The sequence below is a fragment of the Ochotona curzoniae genome, unplaced genomic scaffold (assembly GCF_017591425.1).
Source record: "Ochotona curzoniae isolate NIBS_2020 unplaced genomic scaffold, NIBS_Ocur_1.0 contig_3368, whole genome shotgun sequence".
NCBI lineage: Eukaryota > Metazoa > Chordata > Mammalia > Lagomorpha > Ochotonidae > Ochotona > Ochotona curzoniae.
The window spans coordinates 3223993-3251016 of NW_024465837.1; the positions used below are offsets into that span (position 1 = coordinate 3223993).

Consider the following 27024-nt stretch of genomic DNA (forward strand, 5'->3'; position numbering starts at 1 on the left):
TGTATCCTGACATTGTAGGCATGGACAAGGGTAGAGAATCCAGCATCCGGTTGTCAAGATATATTCAGTATTTTCATTGGGAGTCCATCTTTGAATTGGAAGTAGAGATGCACACTGCATTGTATCTTCACATCTGTATGTGATAGTCTCTATTACACAGTTACTGTACATGCCCTTAAATTAAAAGCCTTGAAACAAAATCAACAACAGAGAGAAAAATGGAAAATTTGCAATGCCATGAAGTTAAATGAGATGTCACTAAATGACTGATGTGTTGCTGAAGAAATGAAAATCAAATATCTTCCTGAAGTAAATGATGCTATTGTGTGACCTATGAGTCAGTGAGAAAATTAATAAGGGAAATATACTTTTTTTTGAATGAATGAGAATAAAAACAGAAATATCAAACCCCCTGAGATGTAGGAAAACAGTACTGGAAAGACTATTGATCTTGTATTTTGAATAGAGGTTGAAAAAAATTCTAACTCTCACTTGCCTCATCTATTTAACCAAACTACCTTACAAGATAGTTTGGGAGGTTAAATAGGATGATGCTGTGTACAATAACTATTAATAATAGTAGAAAGAACTATTTGACAAAGAAGCCTAACAAGAGTTTGCCAGATATGTATTAGGAGATACAAGAGTATATGATTTCCCTAAAATTACATCCTCAAAGTGTCAGGGAAGAGAGTTCCTTGATTCTGGAAAATGAGCACCGGGAGAGGTTTTCTCCAAGGACTTTGCAAAAGGCCTTGGCCTGAGGGCTTCTATTAGTATAGTAACCAAGATTCTCCAGAGAAGCAACCATTGTTATCTGTATCTGTCTAGAAAAAGCTCCTTTATGGGAATTGGTTCATGCAAGTATGAAGGAAAAGAAATTCCATCACCTGTCATTTGTAGATGTGGTTCCAGCCTGAATCTGAAGGCCTGAGAACCAGATGCTGGTGGTGTATGTTCCAAGAAGAGGACAGAAGACCCATGTCCCAGTTCAACCAGTCAAACAAAGAGAAATTCTCCCTTCTGCTTTTTTTTTTTTTGTTCTATTCTGGTTCTCGGTGAACTGGATGAAACTTTCTCACAGTGTAGGTGAACACTGCAGATACAGTGAGATATAATGTGTGTAAAAATACCTGCGCACCCAGAGATCTAATCAAGTTGATGTGCAAAGTTTACAATAGAATGTTAAGAAAAGAAGACATTTTTCCAGAATCCAATGGAGGGAAAGTTGTTGATATTGAATTAAATGTTGTAATGTCATTCACAAGTTAGAGATATGCAGCCAAATGAAAATTATTATGCATTGTCATTTGTTAAAATGCAAAACTTTTAGATTAAATATCAGATTTTTAAACATTGTATTTAAGTGCAGAAGTAACTTTTTAGATTATGTTGAAAGGACTGATATCTTTAAATTTGGGACTGTGTAAGCACATATATGAGTATATGGCTTTCTGCTTTTGGGGGATACCAAAATAGACCTTTCTCTGAATTCCATTTTCCATGAATGTTTGAGGCCTTTTTGTATGGCATATTGGTAAGCTTTATCTATGTATATAAACTTGGTTGATGAAGGAATTGTATGTGAAGACTTTTTTCTTAGAAGTGTTCAATTATTTGGAATATGTATCCTTGAAGTTATAAATTATAGTTGGAGTGACGTCTTGAGATTGAGTATTTTATGTTGTTTAAGATATGTGATTTTTAGGGGCTGTTGGAGAGACTGTAAGGTTGTAAATAAACATGCCTGTTTTATAAATAGCATCTCTTATAGATAGTTTTGTGAATGCTTCCTGCTGGGATCATGTGACATTTCCTCTGTTGAACTGACTTGGCATTCTTGTTGAGAAGAGAAAAGCTGCAGGAATTTACCGAACATTTTTTTTCCTCCAGATTACCCTTTAATCTTCGAGTTTTCAGCTAATGTCATTGTCACAGAAACTCTCGGAGAAAGGTACTATTGTCCACTTTTGGTATGAGACAGGAATGTGGTTCAGGATATAGTGGCAACAAGTTCAAACCCAGATGTCTGTTTTCAGCAGCTGTCCACAACCACTAATCATGTTTGGAGGAGAATAATAACTAACATTTTAAGAAAACACTTACCCTAAGGTGCTAAGTGCTTTAAAGATTTAATTTTGTTTACTCTCCAACCGGTGTTTTAGACAAGTAGCATTTTAAATCTTCATCTTAAGTGGAGAAATAGATTTATGTAGTTAGCTTGTCCTAAGTTGAACAGTGGTGAATCAAGCCATTGGGATTCCCCACACTGGCATCTAAGCCATTTCATTAGTGTCCTATTCATGAAGCTACAGTCAGGGAGAGACGTTTTACTTTGGTTTTCATGAGAGTTTCATGGTTCGGTTTCAGAGCTGTTTAAGACTATGTAAAGTTGCAATTTTGCTGTTGAATTCATCATTTTTATTCATTTTCCTCTGACCCCCCCATGTCTTATTATTTTTTAAAGCCAGCAATGCTACAACATTCTGTTTTCTGGTTAAAGCTGTTGCTGAGGAAGGGATAGTTGATCCTTCAGACCCTTCTAGAAAGTCTTTGATTGTTTATGATTTCATGAAATTTGGGGGGAAAAAAAGAGACTGTAGTTATTTTGGGTTGGGGGTTTGGTAGGATAAACAAATTGCTTTGGTTGAAGGAGAAATGCCTTGTCTTTATTGTCAGGCACAGCTATAAAACTACTGCAATTTTGAAAAACTTCAGAAATACCAATTTCTTAAATACTGATTTAGGGCAGGGGATAATTTTTTCTTGTTTACATTGTATCCTCGGGCCTAGCATAATTCGTGAGTTTAATAGCTACTCAGTACATAGAATAATTAGTTTTTTACCAGAAATTCTTATATCACACATAAATACAGATTTAATGCTTTAATTCTGAATAGCAATGCAAGAGAAAACAAGACATACATAAATGCCTGTATGTTAAAATATGTACTTGAATTATACTCAACGTTGTTAATGCAAAAATAATACTAGAATAAAAATTTGACAATTTGTTGGGATGACCATTTCACTTTCTCTTTAGCCTTTTTGTAGGCGAGAGAGAATTCTCAGGGGTCTCGTTGGTGGTTTTGTTACGCCTTCACCTCTGCCTTGCTTTCTGTTTGCAGTGACGGTGAGGGCAAACTTCGGCTCCTAAGTTACCCATTCATTTTAATTGCCACTCAATGATTCATTCAGGCGGTCTCTGGTGAAAGGGATGGAGTCTGCCGACTTGGTATCAGAAGCTATTTGTGGCTGCTTAAAACATACCCTACATGAATGATTCTCCTGTGAAGAGTTGTCACTGCTGGTGTAGAAGCAACATAAGCTTCAGATTATATCCTGAGACGATGTGGGATTTTCATAGAAACCTCCCAGGGCCAATGGTTGGAGCGTCTTTGATGAAACAGAGCGGAACTTAAAAACTGAAGCTGAAGTTTCTCTAATGTTGTGTCTGAAGGTAGTGAACATCATTATTATCCACAAAGTGGTTTTTCTGTGTGGATCAGGGTTGTAATTACTCCCCGGTGGTGTGTAAATTCTTGAGGACTCTCTATGCTATCATTTTATGTTGTGGATTTTTGGAAATGACTTTTTAAAGAGCTTTTTTTCATTTTATCCTTTAATAAGGAAATAATAAAGGCTCAGTAGTTGTAACTTTGATTAAGAACTCATTCTTGGCTTACAAGATTCCCTGCTCCCCCCTTTTGTTTTTGTTTTTGTTTTGCCTAGGTCTGAAGGCTATACACATCAGGGAGTATAATTTTAGAGAATGATTATATAGTAAGAAGGCCATATGTGTTATGATTTCACATATTTAAGAATAAGGTTAGATCTAATTGACTACAAAAAATTATCAAGGTCCTATAAGAATGTTTTTATATTGAAGAAAAGTTCTTTATAACTATGCATTCAGTAAAATTCAAATAGAAAAGTAATAATTTTTAGAATACATACAGTTTATGAGTTAAACTACCTGATAGAGTGGTACATCTACCACAACAAGAGGTCTGCAAACACTTTGGAAATTAAGTCAGAGCAGGAAATTTGCAGCTAGGATCTGTTAATGCTTTCATTCCATAAGGGTTTACTAAAAGTTTTGCCAGTGACCTAAAGAGGAAGGGTACTTGGATTTCATTGGAAGCATGAACAAGGAATAGTGGCAAGGCCTGACTCCTGCAGTGTCTGCACTTTTCTAGGGAAGAGAGTGCAGTGTCCAGACATCCAGTTGTCTGACGTGACAGAGTTTGTCAAGCATTGGAGCATATCATCCTAGCCAGGGAGGAGTTTAACTATCCTGATCATGTCACTGACTACTTGGTCATTATGTTGGTTGGGTAAACTGGAGCTGTTGCTGTTGGGCTGAGTTTGATGGGAATGATGGCAAAGAGATACAGGGGATTTACATTTTATTCTTCTTTTCTTGATATGATGACAATGTAAAAAAATCAGTCTTTCATGATACCCTGAGGATATCTACAACAAATGCTAGCAACACAGCTTCCTTTGAGCTGCCATGTTGGCAGCCATTCTGACTGGTTGAGTTAAGTCTAGTCCCTTCCTGGTCTCTTTGCTGATTCATTTCTTGTTCACCACGAAGTTATCTAGTAATTCCACTTTCTGTGTCAATTTCCAGAAACTATTTCCAGTCTGCTTGTTAGTTGCATATACACAGATGGAGATGCTGACTTAGGGTTTATGTCTAAGGGAGGTGCAGAAGATTTGGTCAGTAATAGCTGGAATCTCCTTTTCTGGAGTGATCAGCTGCTGCACTGAATACAGTGATGCAGCCAAGACCAGATCCTGAACTGAGGCTAACTCATCATCTCTGACAGTGGTGGCTTCATGGACCCCCTTCTATAATATGGACACATTGCTAAGAAACAGGTTCCTAGCATGAGATTGTGGTTCCCAGCCTTGTTGTCCTTGTGACTTTTTAAGGACAATACAGTAAGAAATAGTCACCTTTGGTAGGTCAGAAATTACTAGCTGGGGAAGTAATTAAGCTCATATAAAATAATCTGTTATCCTTTGGTTTGGAGCAAAACCCCACAAAATTCTTCAACAATGTCAGGAGTAACTTGTTATCCTCTCCAGTGAATGATGGGCTCCTCATGAATGATGGACGGAAATGTCATGAGAATTGCATTAGCATTTCAGCCCAATCTCCAATAAGCAGCATGGCCTTGCCTTAGGCAGAATCTCTGGTTCTCATGGATTTTCTTCTCTCTTTCTCTCTCTCTCACCTATAAAGTATAAATATTTCATTACTTGCACATAAAATAATTTATGAAATGTTAATATAATCTTACATGTATGAAACTACTTTCCTTTTACTAAAAACAAATAGTCATTGAGCTCTTAAATCATGTCAGATTCTATGCTAAGTGCATCATGTATGTTTAGCCACCCTATGAGGTGGGCAACATTTTATGAGAGAATAGAGGCTTTGAGAGTGGAGGCCAGTTAATCAACCCAGCAATGACAGAGCTGGGATTGAGGCTTGTGTTCACCCACCTCCACATGCCGTACTGTTAATCATTATGTTGTGCTCCCAAGATTTGGCTCATATTATAAGAGAGTTTTTAATCAATCTTCATTTGGGACATGCTTTACTTTAACAGGGTGATTTCTCCCCTCTATATTTTTGAAAGGCTATGGAATTGAAAGAATTTTTGTACTACCATGTGTCTCATTCTATAAACAGTCCCGGATCATTTGAAAACCCACGTCTTTTTTGAAACTTGATGTACTAGCTTAGTGTTCAGTTCCTTCTGTGCTTGCTTTGTGTAAAGTGACAAAAATGGAACCTACTCTGTTGTTGCATGCTTTGAATGATTGGTATAGTTACAGGAACGAACCTTGTCTTTGAATGTAGGAGATTAAGGTTCTTGTTCTGCCTCTGAAATTCATTAGCTGTTGTGAAAAGCAATACTATTTTGCCATGTTAACCTCATGAAAGTAAATGATCAAATACATGAATAATGTTTAGGGCATAACAGAGTTTCTCTCTGTCAGCAATCATAATACCTACAGTGCATTATCACAATCAGGATTAAATAAAAGTGATTGAGTCTTAATGTTGGTTTTTGAATATCTACTTAAGGTAGTTATAATTCAGCTGACTTGTCCTAAGTGTAAAGCCAGACTTAGCTGCTGTAGATATATGATGGCCATAGAGACAGAAACCTCATCAAATTGCCACCTGAGTTTTCTTGTAGACATAGGTCATTACTCTATGACTGTGCTGTATCAATTGGTTAAGTAAGAAATTTAGGAATATATTACTATCTAATTTGTGTAGGGTAAGACAGAGTGGAGGTAGAATTTCAGGAGAGCAAGGATCAGTTGTCATTCAAAAACATCCTGACAAATGAATTAAGGATAAACTGTGTATCTAATGGGCTGTTTGGTGTAGCTGATGATTTTGCCATATTGAGCTGGCCAAGTGCAATTTTAAGATTTCAAGGAGGTGGCAGTACTCTATTATGCTACACTCAGTGAACTTGGAGTAAGTAGTTTGAAAGATGATTTACACACATCTAAAGCTCAGATTTATTTCTCCAAGCTACAAAGAAAAGAAAAGTGTGTATGTGTGTGTTCACAGATGTGCATGCCCATTTGTTCCATTGTAAAAAGATTGAATTTGATCTGTCTGGCAAATTCGTCAGCTGTTAGCACCCATTGTTCCATTAATCATTGTCAACATCTCGCAAATCATAGTTACTCAGGTACTACTTCAGCTGTATTTTTGCTGTATTCATCTACTTTTTATCATTGATTTAATTTTTTAAAATTTTTTAAAAGTTAGAGTTACACAGAGGAAGGGAGAGATATAATGCACATGGAAAGAGAGAGGTTTTTGATTGGATCCCTAAATGATTGCAAAGGCCAGAGTTAAGGACAAGCCAAAGCCAAGAGCCCAGAAGTTTCTTTCAGGTCTCCTGCATGGGTGCAGGGATTCAAGCATTTAGACCATCTTCTACTGCTTTCCTGGCATGTGAGCAGGGAGCTGGCCTTGAAGTAGAACAGCTGGGACACAAAACAGTACCATTTGGGATACTGACGCTGCTGGAGGTAGCTTAATGTGCTATGCCATAACACCAGCGCCTTTTGTTACTTTTAAATTTGAATATGTTTTGAACCAGATTTGTATATCTGGTGAAATCCCAGGTTTGAGGTAATAGTTTTCCTAATTAATGCACATTGAAATGTGAATATAAAATTGGCAGGAAACTAGTGCATTTATGGTCCCTTTGCAGGAAACATGAATAATACTTCTTTCATTTAATTTAGCTTTTCTCTTTCTAAAATGAGCAGAATGCTTGGGTGGAGGGTCAAAGGAGAAATTTAAAAACTTGAAATTTGTGTGTGTGTGTGTGTGTGTGTGTTGAATTTTCTAGGCATTCAAAATGAACGGATAGGTATTATATCTCCTCTTAGGTAATGAACCGAAAGCAGCTTTATGTTCAGTTTTAATTAAGTTTAATTTATCTCCTTCCTTCCTTTTCTAAGTAACAGAATGAATGTTTTCTTCTATCTATGTTCCAGCAAAAAAATAAAGAAAAAATTTCTAGGTGATTTGAAAATCGCCTTGGCTTCAAATAAGGAAAAGCAAGTTTCCCTTGTTTATTTTGGTGATGAGATTTACCCTAAGCTGCAGGGTTCAGTTCAGTGCAGCCCATGTCTCTGAGCTTCCTTTTGTGTGCCAGATTTAGTACGTAAGTTCCGTGATGTACGTAGGAAGCCAGGGTTCCCACCTTCTGTGTGGCACAGCAGTGTCAGACTGGAGAAATGAACCCTGGGAAGTTAACAAAGGACTTCAAAGTCAGAAAGATTAGGGGCTGAAGACACTGAGCGGGTACTGAGGCAAATGTCAGGGTTCTGTCTTTTTATGCCAGCTTTGAAGTGATCATTTTGCAGAATTTATGTGGGTTCTGTGTTGGCCCATTTGGTGTTCTCATAGGAATCAACATGCTGAAATTCACAACTTTGCTGCTTTGACGCTCTCGCATGAATTTGAACTAACTGGGGAACCTTTAACAGCTGGCACATTGAGATGGCATCATTCCCACTTGATCTTAGCCAAAAGGCCGAGAAGCGATAGAGATGGCATCATTCCCAAAACAATACCCTAAAGAGGCTCTGTGCTTCAAGATCAGCTCTTCCTGTTTAAATGTGCTTAGGCAGCTTGTGTAACTGGAAGCAAGGTGGAAGAATGGCTGGGATCATGGGTGAGTTGTGTCATGTTAGATGTAGGCCTGCAACATGAAGGGCCCTGGAGCAGCAGCTTGTCTTGGTGGCTATTTCAGTGGCTCTAGGCCTGGAAAGGGGGGTGGTGTGCGTAAAAGAGGAAAAATAAAATAATATCAACCTTAAGCTTTTACATTTAGGGATTGTTTGCACAGAATTTGAGATGGAAACATTTTGGGTTTTTTTTGGTCTCCACATATCTTTTACTCATACCCTGGTAGTCCAAGCCACTCCCCTTATGCATCTATAGCTTAAACTCTCACACATTCAAGGGCCAATGGTTGAGGGAAGATTTTCATTTGCATTCATTGGGGGTCAACTAAAGGGGAAGTCTCTAATTACCCTGTATGCCTAACACCCCTGGCACATTGATTGCATCATTAACAACATCCAGTCTGAGGCTTTTGATTGTTATTTAATTGTTAGCCATATTGCTCTCTGAAAGGAAAGAGGAAAACTCCTAAGGGGTCTGAGCATTACTTCAGACTCGGCCCTGTCTCTGTATTGCCAGAGACCACACCCCTACTCAGGCATAACCTCAGAAGACTGTTTCTTTTGGCTGGGTCTTTGACCTTGACGGATCCAACCAGTCGTCTTGAAGCTTTGGGTGCTAGACATAATACAGGCTGAGTCCAAGAGTTATTTCTATTTTATGTGTTTTAATTAGCATGGCTGTATTGACTTTTTATTCAGAACAAATTCTGTTTCTGGAATAAATCTGAAAGGTTTTATGAAACCACTACCTTTGAACTTCACATATACACTCTATGATCTCAATCTCATTTGCAAAAGAGGGTATCATCTACAAGCAATGCCATCTTTTCTTCTCTCCTGGAGATGTGGATTGGTATTCAGTCTGTAGAAAGTTCTTAGTCTTCTCTCTTTTGAAAGTTATGAGGCATTTTTTTTCCTTGGAAAAATAGTTTGTGTTCAGCTTGGGAGGTTGATTTTTCACCATCGGTTTCTCCCTTTAATAATTGAAAACCACTGTTCATTATTTACATAAAACTGTCTTTTTCTGGTCTGCTTTCTATAACCTTTCCCCTCTTAAGAATTTTAAGAATTCCCTGACTTTCCTCTGGGGGATTTTGTGCCTGCTTTATCCCAGATGTGGGACATGGACCAGGCTGAGAGGTTTTTTTGTTTTTTTTCCCCCCTGTTCTCTCTCTTTTTTCATGTGCGTGTGTGTTTACATTTGAACAATGTTCTTTTAACCGGTGCACAAATCTAACACTGAAGAAAAGGGCTTTTAAGAAAGTCAAGTAGTTAAGAAAATATGTGAGCCGAGTTTTAAATTTCCGACTTACTGAATGACACTGAAATCCCACATGCAAAATGAAAACGTAGACAGTAGTTTCAAATAGTTAAGGGGAAAATGCACAGCTGTAAGTTGAGCCTTCACTTTCTGGGATTTTACTTTCTGATGGAGGGCATGTCAGTTTCCAGTGCCAGAAGCCCTGTGTTGGGTCTCCTCTGCATGCTGGCTGACATCAGCCTCATGAGCGGACATGCTTGGCAGATGTTTACCCTGCATTTGTCTGCCCTGTCTCTACTATCTTCCCCCAGAAGAAGGATAGTTAGCCTTATTCATAATACTTTATCTGTTTACATTCTCACAGATGTCTTGAACCCTTGGTTCAGAATGGAAAATGTAGGAAGAAAAGAGAAATTACAGTGCAGGAAGCTGGATTAAGAAATACAGGATTTCTGGTTTTTTTTGTTAATGTCTACCAAGATTCCCAGATTCACCACAAGCCTTTGGTTATTGTGGTTTATTTGTTAATGTCTAAATATATATATATTATAATATATAATAATAATATTATATCTATCTATATAAAACCTGAACTTTTTGCGTATTATGTGAGAAAAATTCCAAGGATTCTTTTTCTTCCCTGCTTGTACATATTTTTTTTTTTTGTTTTCCAGTGTCTTGGGTTCTATCTTCCTTAACAAATACAATTCTGATATGTTATATTTCTTTCTACAGAATCAGATCTTGGAAATTTTAAATAAGTTTCTTCCTAGCTTAAATCTTTTTGTGTGTTTTCAAAATTGACATGTATAGACTTTCTTTCTCAATGCTAGTACTTTCCCTGGATTGTGAGGTCCTATCTAGCATATATTTCCGTTGACATGATGGACCTTTGGCTGACGTGTGTTTTTCTTCCTTCATCTCATGTAGGATATTTCGAAGATGGTTTGGCTGCCTTGGAGATTTGGAGATCTGATGCCACGATGAGGACTCACACACGGGGGGCTCCCAGTGTGTTTTTCATATATTTGCTTGGCTTTGTGTCAGCCTATGTTACTGACGAGAACCCAGAAGTCATGATTCCCTTCACCAATGCCAATTACGACAGTCATCCCATGTTGTACTTCTCCAGGTCAGAGGTGGTGCAGCTGCAACTGAAGGCAGCCAGCACGCATGAGCACATTGCAGCCCGAATCACGGAGGCTGTGCACACTATGCTGTCCAGCCCACTGGAGTACCTGCCTCCCTGGGATCCCAAGGAATACAGTGCTCGCTGGAATGAAATTTATGGAAACAACTTGGGTGCTTTGGCGATGTACTGTGTGCTCTATCCTGAGAACGTCGAAGCCCGAGACATGGCCAAGGACTACATGGAGAGGATGGCAGCGCAGCCTAGTTGGTAGATTTTTGTCTTTTTCTTCTTACTGTGTTAAATGTGCATTTATGGTGCGAATTCAAGAAATGAATCCATGTGCAGATGAAATTCCTGAGGCTAGATTTCTACATACTATTTTATATGATGGAGAGGTTATGCATTATGTGTGTAGCCAATCCCTGATGAATAGCTCTTGGTTTGAAAATACCTAGTACTTTCCCTACTTAGTTAGAAAGAAAATATTTAAATGCAATCTAAAGAAAATATTTAAATGAAGTTGGGGGGATAATTTGCTGAATTGGGTAAATAGCTTCAATCATTATCCTAATTGTTGAGGATTCTTTCTTGTTGTTGAACATTGTCACCACCTGTTAGATTGAAAACTTTTTGTCAGCAATAATTTTCAGCCAATTAAGATTTATTTTATGACAATAAGGAGCTAAAAGTCAATGTGATGGAATCAACTGTTCACTTATAAGTAATATCCTATGAAATAACCAGAAGCTATATCTGTGTAATGTGAGAAATTCTAAGTGTGTAATAATTTGCTTTAAGTTCATGATTTAAGAACACACTTCGTGTCTTTTCACTCTATATTTGCTTTAATTTTATTTTGTTTAGAATAAGTATTTTTATTTACTTCCCAGAAGACAAGGGGCGAATTTATTTCTGTAAGGATTCAGCCAGTATTTTTTATTTAAACTGTGTATTAATAAGCATTCACGTTCAGTTGCACTAGAAAAATACGCAAGTGGTATGAAATGCTCTTGAAAGTATGCAAGCTTATAGTTATGGACGGGGAAAGCTCGTTTTTAAATGATTAGAAGTGTCATTGAATGCATTTAATGCTGTGATGAATTGCATCTTATATGTCACAGAGGTAAGGAAGGTAGTTTACAAACTTCCTGATAAATTTCTGGAATATCTTAATATGAAAGACTGTGAAAGTGTTGTCATTAAATCTGTATTAGCTTTTATTGTAGTCTTGTTTTAAAGTGTAAAGTAATTTTGAAACTTGCAATACTTTAGGTTAAAAAAAAAAAACCCTTTTTTGTTTATTTCAAAGCTTATCCATATATATTGTGTGTAGCAGTTTCTGACTTTGATTCATACTAACTGATCTTCCTCTCTTTCTGACACCAAGAAAGCAAGTGAAAGATGTGAAAACTCATCTGATAGCAGGAGTACATGATTATTTTATCAAGTATTACCATAACTAGCTTGACCTTTGTGTTAATAGGTTAAAATGATAATGATACATTATTTTTTTAATCCTACTTCAAAAAATTTGTTTTCTCCTAGTTCCTACAAGTTCAGATTTACTAACTATGGGTGCTGTCTAGGAATTTTCTAAAGGATTAGGATCACGGTAGTTTTGGTGAAATTATGTCTAACTCTATTCCATGCAAAAACTCAAAAACCAGTGTATGACTTAGTAGTTCTGTGCAATAGAGCTGGATAGCTGAGACTTAGAAATTGAGACTTTATTACATCTAATGTTTAGTTCCAGAAGTGATCTTGTGGGTACTTTTTTTAAGGGTATGCTATTAAAATAAATTTACTGAAGATTTACTTATATATATATTTATATATTAAAATATTTATTACAAAGATGAGGGAGTTACAGACTCATGTGGGCCTCTGATGAAAATTTACTTTGTGAATATGACTGTATTCAGTTCCTAGGCTTGTAAACTTAGATTTCTACAAGATCAATTTTGACAACTTGATCAAATGTTCTTACAGTTCTCTTACTCTGTTTAAATTATATGTCCTCACTGTTTACAGAGAAGTACATCTTGAGTGTTGTCGTACTTTTAGGACATTGTTTGCATATGTTTGATTTCAGAAAGAAAAGTTGACCTTTATTTACGAAAGAGATATTATTAACATTATGGCCTTTAATCAGAGTGAGTATACCTGCCATTTGCCTTGAAGAGTATTTTCATTCTTGTAAACCAGTGTTTACATTTTGATTACTCACTTGCTCATTCAATCAGCCAACAAATGCTTATTGGGCATTTGCTTGTGTATGATCCTGTAACCTAGGGATTCAAAGCTGAAGAAATAGCCTGGTAATTCTGTAGTGTTCAGGGCAGCTGGTGTGGACATTGGCTTTATGAAACCTAAACTGGAGCTATTTCCTCTGCTCAGAATTGAAGGTGAGAGTAATTGAGTAAAGATTTCAATAATTGTTTTTTTTAAGATTTATTTAATTTTATTTAAAAGAGAGAAGGAGACACACAAGAGAGTTCTTCCTTCCACTAGTCCATCTACTCACATGACTGCAACAGCCAGACCTGAGCTGGTGGAAAGCCAAGAGCCAGGGGCTTCTTCTGGGTCATCCCTGTGGGCGCAGGGGCTGTCCTTCTCTACCTTTTCCTAGGCTATAAGCAGAGGCTTGGTTTGGAAGTGAAGCACCAGAGACATGAACTGATGCCTATATAGGATGCTGGTACTGCAGGCATAGGATAAGAGAGCTATGCACTGCACCAGCCCTGGATTGCATTAATTCTGTTCTTTTTTTTTCTAACCAAGATAAATAATCAGCAAACATGTAATTCTTACTCATCACTTAAACATTAATATTGTACTGCACTCTAGTGTGGTGGAAAGGCAACTCTGAAGTTGCTGCTGCATTGGATTTCCAGGTCTCCTTAGTCCTTAAAGTCTGTTACTTCAGATTTACTTCCTTAATTTTTCTGAGGATTGATGTATATGTGCTAATAATATTGGAGCACCATTATGGGGTTATAAGGAGAATTATTTGATTTAATCAGTATAAAGTATTTAGTACAATTGCTTTTATATCATGAGCCTTCGATAATACTGAGAGTAACAATCATGACGTGACTGCCACAGCTATCTTCCTCAGTACTTAGACTCTGGTTTGTAAGTTGACGTTGCTGGGCTCTAAGGAAACAATATTTGTTTGCAAATTTTACTGATCTTTGTTTAACTGGTCTTAAATCTAGAGCATCTGTTTAACTTGTGAAAGTTTCCTTTTGGCTTTGTTTTCATCAAAACTCCAGCAAGGCTCCCCTGGGTCCTTTCTTTATGTATACAAGAGTCTTAAGGTAACACCAATGAGCAAGACTTGGAGGAAAGTGTCTTTTGCCTGGTAAACAAAAGTACATATGAGTGTACATGCATACAGATTTATTAATGAGGGTCATTTCATTTGAGTGTTTAGTAAATAAAGAGCTTTAAAGTTCACATTTGCTGAATCATTTGAGTCTTTGGCATTTGTGGAAGAATAGTTAAATGGAAACTTTGAACATTTAATGGTGTCTATCTAGGCCATGTAGGATACTACATAGTAGAAAGGAAACCTGAATAGATTGGTTCTGATGATGGTGGTAATTAAAACCTAACAGGAAGCATTGCAATTGTTTGTGTCTTCGGGCACCACAGAAAATGAAGCAGCTATCTGCTGTCATCTGCCTTTCAGAGGGGCCCACCTCCTCTTGCAGAAGCTCTCTCCTTTGTCCTTTTTCTTTCTTCTAATGCACCCACACTGGTACTCAGAGTAGCATATTTTTGTTTTTTCTAAGAGTTGAACTTTGAAACATATCATTTTAACCTAACAGAGTCAGTTATAGTTGGCTCTGTTGTATACAGCAACTTGATTAGAACTTAATATACAGCCACTTTTAGAAGGATTAGTGAATCAACACCATGAATCTAGGGCTGGTAACAATTGATAACACAGCTTATTGTGCTTAAAGAGAATTGTTTTATGTAACATCCCACATGGTCACTGCAGTAGTTCTGTGTATGCCAGTTGGCACATGGGACTATCCTCATTGATAAATAAATGCTTTCTGCATTTACGACCTGAAAAACTAAAAACAGAGACAGTTGGATTCCAAAAAACTAACAATCCTCCATTGAATTTTTTTTTTCTTCCAAAGTCTTGATTTCTATGTAGGGAATACCCCAGTGCTTAGTAGAAATGTTAAGGGTATAACGGTATTTTCAAAAAAACCTGATTCTTAGAATGCTTGGGGGAGTGGGGGAATTGACAGATCTTTTTTCCTAAAATTTTCATAATATGTATGTTATATGAAGGGCCCTTCACACATTTTATAGAAACTACATATTATATTTTATTGTCTTTCTACAAACTTTTTGAAATATCCTCATATTTTTATTTACCTGCTTGTACTATTTCTACTGTACTTTATCTGAGAAAGATGAAAGAAACATTAAATACGAGATTGAAATCAGGAATAGCTGACAACAAGAAAAAAAAGGGGGAATGACTGGGAATGTTTACTGGATGAAGAATGAGACCTTTGCTAAAATGTATCTACACATCACTGGCTGGCTGCAAGTGGCTCAGTGAAAGTAGGATTGATTAGTCAGTTTGGGAGTTTACTATCCTCGTGAATTTACAAGACCAGTTACTCTGTAGAACTGCTACTTTCAGCCCAATTATCAGAAAGAGTTTTTCTTGGATCTTTAAAAAATCTTTTTATTTTATTATTTGAAAGGCAGAATTAGAGAGAGACACATACAGACAGAAAAATGAATGACAAAGAGGGGAGAGAGAAAGTGAGAGAGAGAGAAGGAGAGATAGAGAGAAACAGAATGACAAAGGGGAAAGAGAGCTGTCCATTTGCTGGTTCCCTCCCCAAATGGCAGCAACAGCCAGCACTGGGCCAGGTTGAAGCAGGAGCTTCTTCCACGTCTCCCATATAGTTAGAGGGACCCAGAGACTTGATCCATCTTCCACTGCATTCTCAGACACGTTATCAGATGAGGGATGCACTCTTAGATGCATTATCAGGATGGGAAGTGCAGCGACTGGGATTCCAACTGTCATGCACTTGGTTGCCAGCACTGTAGGTGATGGCTTAATCCGTTTTGCCATAACGCCAGCCCCTCTCCTGGATTTTTTATGAATAATTCTCACAACCCGCTCATAAAGATCCTTGTGGTGTCTGTGTGGTGTATCGTCGGTGCCTAGCAGTGGCGACACTAAAATGACGAGGCTCGCTCTTGAGGGTCCGGGAAAAGCTGGCAACCGGACCTCTCACTGCCAAAAGTGTCTGCATTTAAATCCTTATCTCTGCTCTCCTGTCCCAGTTAGTCTAAGCTTTCCTCTGCTGCTTCTCTAGCCCTAATTCCGCCATCCATCTTCTCGTTCTTCTTCCCATACTTTCTGCTGCATTTCTCCATTTTGTCCCCGTCTGTCTGTACTGCTTTTACTGCTTCTGTCTGTATCCCTCTTTGCTGCTTTTCCTCCCTGTACGCCTTAACTTTTCCACCCAAGGATCTAAACTGTTCTTCCCCGCTCTGCTGCCCCGTTCTTCCTGTTTCGTCAGTGGTTCTTTCCCCAGCCTTTCTCCTCGTTGTCCCCCAGTCCTCTGTCATCCGTCCTTCTTCCGTTGTCGTCCTGTCTTCTCATCATCGTCCGTCTATCTGTCCGTCGTCCTAGCTTTTACCAGCTACTTTTATATCATTCTCCACCAATCACTTCTCCCCGTGGGCACTATCTGGCAGGGGTGGGGGGCATTAGCCTATCACTGTGACTTCCTGTTTACCTGCTGGTGAGACCAACTCCGCTTCCTGGCCCTGGGCCATCCACCATCTTGCAATGGTCCCTATCAATCCCGGAGCAGCTTCAGCACCCTGCTCTCCACAGAGGTGAGTGGCGTGGTACTCTTGGGCAGGAGCTAGAAAATCAAACCTGATCGCCCATGTGGATATCAGAAATCCAATTACATGATTGTAACCACAGTCTTCCAAAGTGCATTAGCAGGAAGCTGAAGTCAGGAGTGGAGCCGGGTATGGAACCAAGGATCCTAATATAGCACGTGGGTGTTTTATTGTGTCCCAGCCACCAAACCAACCTAATCTAGAAGTGACTGTATTTCAATCAGGCAACTCCCTTATATATCATTTATCTCAACAAAGTCCTTGGTAATTAGGTTGTTATGAACTTGACATTAGATTAAGTTCTTATAGTGATCTTCTAGAACTAAAACAAACAAAAGAAAAAATAACAATTATTGAAACAGTTGACAGATCCTGAATCACTTAAGAATGATGCAGTAAAAGTCACCATATTCCACTTAGTAACCGGGGAGATGAACACATTCAAAAGAAATTTAAAACAGGATTGTAAGAGGATTTTTTTGGTTCATGCCCTAGGTGACAGCATGGAATTGTCTGATGTGTGTTTCTGAGCAACATGCTTCTCAGGCTTTTGTCTTAAATTACATCTCCCAGCCACCATCCCTTGCTAGTTTAACAGTGTTATCTGGGGACACATTTTGCTGGCATCTGGGCCCTACCATTTTATTAGCCACGTGTCCTTTGGCAGCCTTCTTAACCTCTGTAAATGACTTTTCTTCATTTGTAAAATGTGGATGATTCTTCTCATGCCAAGTTATTCCAAGGATTAAATGAGATAATGCATGTCAAGCTGTGGGTATTAGATGCCTGGCACACAGTTTCACTGAAAAGTTTGTTACTGCTCTACAGAAATAGCATGTACAGGCAACTTTTTTCTTTTTAAGTTTCTTGATGCAGAGTACTCTGCTTTACTGCTCTGCCACTCCAGAGTCATGTTTTGAAGAAATATTTGTTTTGAATCACCCTTTTCTCCCTTTCTTTGTAGTCCTTTTGCTTACTTATCATCAGAAAATAAATCACAGAGGAAAGAAATTACTTCATTGTTGTATGGGAGCCAGCTAGCTACAGGAAATCAGGAGAACTGGTGAGGGAAACAAAGAAAAGTTGAACTTTTGGACAGAGATGTAATTGCGTATTATTTTTTTTCTCACAAGACTTAGTATGAAATCTTTGCCTGTGGATTGCAGACTGTGGATGATGACAACTGAGGGTGTGTTTGCAAAATAAAGTAAAATAATTAAATAAATAGGAGCAGCAAAAAAGGAGCACCTCTGGCATATTGAAGCGAGCCCCTCCAATCCTCTTGCTGTGTAGTGTGCCTAATTTTTCCCCACCGGCTGGCGGCAGGAGGACTGCTCCAAAATGCAGTTCCCTGCAGCTGTTTCGAAGGCTTCTTGCTTTTTTAAATTGCAAGTGAAGGCTGAAGATCCAAGTAGGGGGTTGGGAAGTGGTGGGTGATGTCGCTGTGCCTGAGAATGTGGAGCCACATCTCTGCACGACCTTACAGTGGTGCAGGCTGGGAGGCTGTGCCCAGAATGCACCTGGAATCCATTAAAGTTGACTCACGGAAACAAATGCTGTGCTTTCTGAAAGCCCAGCCCCCCTTCCCTTGGTCATTTCCCATTCATGCTTTTCCTTTCTCTTACCCCTCCCCCCTCACTCTCTCTCTCTGCCTCTCTCTCTTTTTTTTTTCTTCATTCCTTTAATTCTGAGGCCACAAGAACAGCATCTCCTTTTACCCAGCTTAAGATCCTTGAATTGTAGAAGAGTAAAATGACTTACGACTGCAAGTCTTTTTATAATAATCAGAGTCTTTAAAATGTACTGGAACACGTGTGCTAGAAATTTGGCCATTTGGAATTGCGTTCTTGGAAGCCGTTTAATAAGCAGTTTGTCGCCAGTGTCATGGGGCAGGGATGAAGGTCAGGTGACCTGTGGCAGGAGGAAGCATGTGAAGAGGAGTTGAGGGAGGAGCAAAGTCAGGGGGGTGTGCACATCACTGAGCATCCTTAGAGTGCAGCTGGACTCCACTCGCCTAAATGCTGATGCTTCTACTAACTGAAACTGCAAACGCTTCTGTACCTATTTCAAATGTAAAAGAGCATGAAGTAGTTATAATAGCCTCCAGATACTAGCTTTAAGGTATTTTGTGAAGGCTGCAATGTATACAGTTTTGTGCAGTCTGTTTAGTTGACTCTTGAATTTTTGAAAATTTTTAAGGGATTTGTTTTTATTTATTTGATTCTACATAGATGCTTCAGGAAAAAAAATGTCTGCAGGAGGTGAAAAGGATTGGCTAGTAACTACCGTTTTATTCAGAGCTTGCAGGGTTTCAAGTCTTTATTCACTCAGAGTTTTGTGATTCTGTTGTTTCAAAGCTTCTCTGTGCATACTGAATGCCTGCCACAAATAATATCTTAGGTTGTATGAATGAATCATTTTTGATCAAATCTAAGCTTATAGAGAGCAGAATTCTTGGATGTGTCTGTATGCGACTGGATTTGATTTGGTGCCCTGTGTACTACCAGTGCTCACAATTATTTGGCATTGCTTTTACTCTGAGGAGCTGCCCTTCTGTCTGCCTGCTGCAGCCACAGACACACTGTGTCTTTGGGCTTAATGGAGGCCAAAAGGGGAAGAGTCAGGATTTGATCTCTTGGTGTATGCCTCACCAGAGTCCTCCTTTACCTGCCCTTTGGGGTAATCTTTCTGCACCTGGTGTTTCCTCCACCAGATCCCTAGAGTTTTGGCATCTACCATCTTACTTGTATGTGATGTCTTCATATGCTATCTGTGAGACAACCACCCTAGAGTTTGATTCTGTTCGCTCTGGAGCCCCCTGCTTCAGTCTTTGAAACAAGTGGTAGTAGTGTCAAGGAGGAGTGGGAAGGAATGCCTTACTGAAATTCAGAGCAAGAACTATGGATCCAGAATGTGTATTAATCCACTTATCTATTTACAAGCTCTGTTATCCACATGGTACAGTTTCCTCATGTGTAAAATGAGAGAAATATGGTATTTCTCTCATAGTATTGCTTAGCAGAATTAAGTGGTTAATGAGGCAGTGCTGGCATGAGGTGTTTCATGCTTTGCTTATATTTTGCCTGCTTATAAGGCATTTTTCATTTATTAATAAATATATGCACATACTCATTTCACTGAAGTAGATTATGTACTTATTCCATTCTAGGCATTGAGGATACATAAATTTAAGGACAAGTTATGCATCTGTCTTACCAGTAGTTCATGGTCTGTAAATGATCCAAACTCATAGATAATAGTAAAGCAGAGGGTACGTGCTGTGACTGGAGAGCACAGCAGGTGTTGGGAAGACACAGGGTATTTTACTCAACATTGGAGGATCGAGGAAGGCTTTCCTGCTGGGGCCTGAAAGGCAAAAAAGAATCAGCTGGGGCAGGTGCTGTGCTGCTGGCTGAGCTGCTGCTTGTGATGCCGGCATTCCATATAAGCACTGGTTTGAGTCCCAGCCGCTCCTCTTCTCATCCAGCTCCCTACCGGAGCTCCTGGGAAAGCAGCAGTAGATGACCCAAGGGCCAGGGCCCTAGCTATCCGTGTGGCAAACTCAAAGTTTCCGGTGCCTAGCTTTAGCTTGAACCAGCAGCATCAGATGTATCCATTTAGGGCATGAACCAGAGGATGGAAGATTCTTTCTATAACTCTGCTTTTCAGTATGTAGATAAAATATTTAAAGAAAAAGGAAAAAGCCAACTACTGGGGAGGGAGCTGTGTTTGACTGTTGCAAGGGGAAGTAACTGGTGTGCAAAGACCTGAAGACCCAAGTGCTTTTGGGGAACTGTAAGTTTAATGTGGGGAGGAAACCAGCAGCTTTGAGGCTTTGAGTAGAGAGGTGTATATTGCCAACCTAGTCCACCACAGGAAGGAGTTAACACATTTCCTTCCAAGGACTATGAAGCTGTTGAAGTGTTTAGCTGGCAGTGGCATGATCAGATTTGTATGTGCCTGTGTGGATGTGTTGTCAAGTAAAAGAACAGAAAGAAAACAAATGTGTAACTTATTAAAGTATTTTAAAGCAAATCCCCTGGTGATGACAACACAGGTCAAGAACGAGAAAACTTTGCCAGTCACCCTCCAAGTCTCTCCACTGGCCATTCCCAACCACAGCTCCCTCCCTCTGCACAGACTACTCTGACTTCTAGAATCTTCATGTCCTCAGTTTCTTTTTGGTTCATCTGAGTGTCCATGCTTGGCAATGCAGTTTAGTCTTGTTCAGTTTTTAAAAGTTGACATATTTATTATCTATCTTCAATTTTGTTCACATAATTTGTTCTCTTCATACTTTATCTATGAAGAATCTGGATTTGTGACCTCCAGAACAGTGTAGATGTTTGTAATTCTGTACTCAGGGTTGTGATTGAGTGCATAACGCAGCCATTGGTTTTTTTCCTGCAAACTGACAGCTGGGTACTGAGGCCTGATCCTATTTAGTTTTTCAAGTAGTGAATTAATTTTTTTGGGGGGGGGGGTGTGGAGAAACACAGAAAAGGAAAGAAAGGGAGAGATAGCTCGCATCTATTGTTTCACTTCCCAAATACCTGCATAGAATACCTGCATACCTGGACCAGCCAAGGCCAACAGCCAGAGTTCAATCCACATCTCTCAGGTGGAACCCCACTCTCTTGAGTCATTACCTGCTGGTTTTAAGGGTATGCCTTAGTAGGAAGTTGGGATTGAGTGGAGCGAGGCGCAAGCCTTGGCACTCTGGTATGGGATGCGGGCATTTTACCTGCAGTGTGGTTTTAATCACTCCCAAGGTACAGGAGTGGCTTTTCTCTTATTAGGAGACAAACTGGCTGCTGGTGTCTCAGGTGACAGATTTGTGTCTTAAGAAGAATCTGGTTACATCTGGGAAGGTTACAGAGCTCAAACTAGGAAGACAAGTTGGGCCTTTTGGGTTTCTTCAATGAAAGTCTGGACTGGAATAGTAGTAGTAGTTGCCAGGGATAAACCACGGGCTTGTTATCTGAGAACCAAAGGGGATTAAGGACTGCCTTGATGGGATGTCCAAGCGACAGTGAGTACTCTTGGTGAGATTAGAGCTCTTGGAGTTATACTATATTGCTGGAAGGTGGATTTAAGATAAGATTGTTTTTGCACAATTTTTTAAAATCCATGCACAATTTTTTTCCATGAGCATTTATTGAAATAATGATTTTGTTGTGGTAAGAGACAAAGAGATAGAGAGAACAAAAAAAACAAAGGTCCAGAGATCTTACATGTGCTGGTTTACTCTGCAAATTCCTGGAAAAGCTGAAGCTGGACTAGGCCAAAAGAGGGAGCCTGCAACTCAATTCAGATGTGCTGCTTAGGTGGTGGAGACGTAAGTACTTGCTGCCGCTCAGCGTGTGCGTTAACAGGAAGCTGTATCAGGACTGAATCGGAACCCAAACCATGGGATTCTCATTTGGGATGTGAGCATCTCAAGTGGTGACTTAACATGTGTGAAAAACTATCTTTCCGTGAGCTTTTTAAAGCCAGCTTGTCTTCATCATTTCTGTTGATGATAGAAAATGTAGAATGGGCTAGTGTTGTCACTCAGTGGGTTTAACTGCTGTGTGATGCTGGCGTAGGTTTAGAGTGCTGATTTGAGCCCTGGCTGCTCCTATTCCAGTCCAGTTTCCTGCTAATGAAGCTGGGAAAGCAGTGGATGATGGTTCAAATACTTGAATGCCTGCTGTCACATAGAAGACCTGGATGACTCCTGGCTTTGCCCTGTCTGTTATGATCATTGGGGAGAGAATTAATGGATCTAATATCTTGTTGGCTGTCACTGTCACTCTTCCTCTCACATAAATAAATAAACCCTTAAAAAGAAAAACATACGAAGAAAATTTGAAGAGGGTTATATTGAGTTAAAGTAGTCCTGCCACCATGAGCGCATGGGTAACAGCTGGGAGCATGAAAATCAAGGTGCTAATAGAGCATTGCTGCATGTGCATGTCCTAGGATCAATTTCCGGAGCAGCAGCCAAAGCGACACATGGCGCAGGCAGCGCTCCAGGAGCAGAGCAGCTGCCTCAGTGAATCGCGCCACTGCTTTCTGCTGCCGAGAAGGAAAAGGAGATTCTGGAAGACGGAGAATGGCTTGGGCTGGCAGCCGTTCAGCAGTGAGCAAGTTTTCATCGATGCTGCTGATTCACTTACAGTGATTTCACTGTTACAAGGAAACCTAGAGAAAGGAAGAGGTTGGAATAAATAGATCTACACATGTCTAAAATCTTATAGAACTGCAGCATCTTCCCATCCTAAATCCTTGGCCGTGATTTTTAAAAACCCATATAAAGTTGATTACTTTACCTTCATTGGAGAACCTGTTGACATGGGAAAGATATTGAAGAGTAACTGAGTCCAGTATGACTCTGCTCACTGGTTTTGTATTACCAAGTGTTACTTGGACAGAGAAGAGAGAGTTGTGGTGTTTACATTCAGCATTTGCGGTCAACTTTTATTTTCTGGGTTTTTTAAAATTCTTTTTTTTTTTAAGATTTATTTTACTTTTTATTGGAAAGTTAGATATACAGAGAGGAGGAGAGACAGAGAAGATCTTCCATCTGTTGATTCATTTCCCAAGTGGTCGCAACAGCTGGAGCTGAGCCTATCTGGAGCCAGGAGCCTCTTTCAGGTCTCCCTCTCAGGTGCAGGGTCCCTAGGCTCTGAGCCATCCTCAGCTGCTTGCCCAGGCCACAGGCAGGGAGCTGGATGGGAAGCAGGGAGGGATGCTGGGATATGAACCAGCTCCCATATGGGATCCTGGCGCTACAATGTGAGGATTTTAGCTGCTAGCCTACCGTGCTGGACCCTGAAATTCCTATTTGTGAAAATTTTATTTGAAATACAGAAACACAGAGATTTTTTATCTTCTGCTTTTCTCCACAGACGCCCACAACAGCTAGGGCTAAGCCAGTCTGGAGGCAGGATCTCAGTATGCCGTTTAGATCAACAACTTGTATAGCAGGGTACTTAGGTACTTTAGTTTAAGTACTTAAATGATCTGCTACCTTCCAGTATGTGCAGTAGCAGGAAGCTGAGTTGTAAATGGAGTTTGGATTTGGACCAGGTACTCTGATGAAGAGTGCAAGCATCCCAAGTGGTAACCTCTAACAGCTGTGCCACCTGCCTGCTCCCCACTTCTGTGTTTACTATGACAGACAACACAGGATCTATAACCTGTGAAGTTATTGAATGCCAAGAGCATATTAAAGACTGTTCACAAGCGTGACTCATAATCTAAATTTAATTTACACAGTAAGATAATACATCCTACAACATTTTTTAGGATTCACAAGGAAAAGCTCACAAGTAACTTTTGCTCAATCTTTTGCCAAATTAGTCTTTAAAACATACTCTTGGAAATTGTCTCCTCAGGGTGTGCAGTAAAATAAATATTATTGGTACAGGGTGCCGTCACTGGCACCGTTTGGTTGTCTCCTTTGAATATCAGTGACTTCAAAGACAAAGTTGTCCTGTGGGGTGAGGGATATTTTTCTAGCTGTTTTTCTGTACGGGGATAATTTTTTTCTTTCCTGGATTGTCTGGGTTCATTGAGAGGCTTCACATCTGCTTCCATCAGACAGCACCTTTTACTCTCTGCTTTTGGCATTCTGAATTTCTTTGCTTTCCTGGGCTGCTACTGATAATCTCACAGTGGCTTTCTTAAAAATAGTTCCAGATCCTGTGTAGGATGAAAGTGCCTGGGACCCAGGAATTTCCACGTCAGCATGCCCAGGACCCAGGCTGCCAGTCCTGCCTGTAGGATGCATCTGATAGGGAGCTTGTTTGCTGTCACCTTCACCCTATAAGAGGGTGCATTCAAGCCTTTGCTGACTGTGATCTGTACCCAGAGATGTTGTTTTCACCATAATCTGATGTACACAGAACTTTTACTTGACAGATACTTGTATAGTCTCTTGGTATCCCAAGAAAGTTGGTTCCAAGGCATATCTCTTCTTCTTGGATACCAAATTCTGTGGTTTCTCAAAACCCTTACAAAAAATAGCCTAGGGGCCTGCATAGTGGCATAAGAGGCTGAGCCTCTGCCTGTGGTGCCAGCATCCTCTATGGGTGCTGGTTCATGTTCTGGCTACTCTGCTTCTAGACTCGCTCTCTCCTTATGGTCTGGGGGAAGCAGTGGAGGATGGTCCAAAGCCTTGGGGCTCTGCAATTGTGTGGAAGACCCAGAGGAAGCTCCTGGCTTCTGGCTTCAGATCAGCTCATCTCGGGTGATTGTGGCCATTTGGAGAGTAAACCAGTGGATGGCAGACCTTTCTCTCTCTCTGTCTCTTCTTCTCTCTGAAACTCTGCCTTTCATATAGAAATAAAAATAAATCTTAAAAACTTAAATAAAATGGCCTCATATTTGCATAGAACCTACACAAATTCTTTCTTACTGGATTAATCCTTTCTAGACTAATTACAGTACCTGATATGATGCAGATGCTATGAAGATAGTTTTTATAATGTATTTTTAGGAAATAATGACAAGAAAAATATCTATGTTCAATATAGATATGAGTTTTTTCCTAATATTTTCCATCCATACTTGATCGAATCTGTTGATTTAAAACCCATGGATACATATGTAGAAACATTTAAATTCAAATGTAATGAAACAGCCCATATAGTTAAGGCATGCATTACACTCAACTGTATTTCATTCCATTCCATTCTATCCTGTTATAAGTATGCTGGTCACAACCCATTGTACACATTTCATAATCTAGTTATAGTTTGAAAACTTTGTTTGATATTCTGATAAATGCACAATTCTTCCTTGGAGGATCCCTTAATATCACTCTCTTCTAACACACATTTCTGGTGGGGTGGCCTCTTTATTGTATAATTGTAGAATGGAGAATACTTGTTCCCAAAATATATTGGGAAGCATTTTTTTCATTAAGAAGTAGGGCAAGTCTGTGATTAATGATTATAATTCAGGTTTCCAAGGCTGAGTGGAATAAAGTCTGCAGCACATTATCTCTTATTGGTGCCCAGAATAAAATCAACCACAGCTCATTCCCTGTTTTATGCAGGCCTCTACATTATATGGGTATGCTAGTATACACCACTGCTGCAAAACCTTTACATAGTATAAAAGTATAAAAAGTATAAAAAGTGGGGATGTTGAGTAACTATTAACATTGCTGAAGAGATTCCCTAAGACAATGGTAAATATCATGCCTTGTAGACTTGCACTTTCAGGCCTGCTTCCCTTAAGTTTTGATATTTTCTTACCAGAAAAGCCCCAAGATTTTGCGCTGTGACCATAGTTTTTCATTGTGGAAGTGTCTCTCAAATTTTAAAGCTGTCTACATTGGACAATTCTTGGCCCATTTTTTTGCATGCTGGGTTGTCTGGATGTGAGGGAATTATTCTTTAAACAGGAAAGTAATAATATTCAAGAGCTGAAGAAAGGGTTCAGAGACCCAGTTCTTCAGGGTCTCTGTGTGATGCATTGGTTATTGTAACAGACTCTCTGGGACCAGATGACTTAAACATAGAGATGTATTTGCTCACAGTTCTGAGGGCTGGATGCCTGAAATCATGGTGTCCCCAGGTTTGGTTTCTGCTGGGTACTCCAAGGGACAGAGTATCCCTTGCTTGCTCTCTCAGCTTCTGCTGAGGCAAGAACACCTGGACACTCATTGGCTCACAGCTGTATGTGTTTTTTTTTTTGTGTAGATGTGTTGTAATTTTAGTCATAACATAGATTTTTAAAATAAATATGTTGTAATTTTGTTATGATGAGTATTACATTTTTATACAATTTAACAAGGCAGAAGCTGTTTACAGTTGAATCATCGTAGGAGGTTACTTGAAGAGTTTCATGGGAAATGGAATCAAGAGATACTAGTTCTGGTGAAATTTTTTTAAAAGATCCTCTTCTAGATGTTTAAAAAGTTCATGGGAAAAGCATATAATGGCGGAGCTAGGCATAGATTTAGAAGTGTTTTTGATACTCAAATGAACATTTTTTCATTCCATTTTCATGAACATTTTCAAGTGCTTTTCTTTGACTTTTTAAGTTCAACTTTCTGTTTTCTCTAAGATTAATGAGTTTTTGTTTATTTGTTTTGATCTTCTATATATGTATCACTGACTGTCAGTTATGCTGTCACTCAGTGATATAAATCTTTTTCAGGTCCGTTCTTCGGAGGTGACCGCCACAGCCGTTTGACTCGCTGTGCTCTGGTGGCTCGTGTGCTCCCACTGCTGCCCTTCGTTTGCTGTCTCCTCTCTTGCGTTGGATTCCCTGAGCCCTGTTGTCTCCTGTTAATGCACATGCTAATCTTGCTGGAGGAATTCATTGGTTTCCAGAGAGAGGGTTCATGAGAGATAAATTTTGGGAACTTTGATGACTATGCATGTTTATTCTGCCCTCTTGTTTAAATGGTAGCTTAGTTGGGAATGGAATTCCTGTCTGGAAATTGTTTCTCTGAGGTTGGGTGGCATTGTTCCATGGT

At 39.4% G+C, this 27024-nt stretch overlaps 1 protein-coding gene across 5 annotated transcripts in view; it reads left to right on the forward strand.

Annotated features, from left to right (window-relative positions):
• DSE (dermatan sulfate epimerase) overlaps window positions 1-27024 on the forward strand; it is a 67035-nt gene that overhangs the window by 12326 nt on the left and 27685 nt on the right. For 2 of the 5 annotated variants that reach the window (XM_040979979.1, XM_040979977.1), the window contains exon 2: window positions 10439-10907. In XM_040979979.1, the coding sequence (XP_040835913.1) occupies window positions 10492-10907 (416 nt within the window). In that variant the 5' untranslated portion in view covers window positions 10439-10491. Of the gene's footprint in view, window positions 1-343; window positions 3461-10034; window positions 10908-27024 lie in introns of those variants that run through there. The other 3 variants (XM_040979978.1, XM_040979976.1, XM_040979980.1) reach the window with 3 other exon arrangements.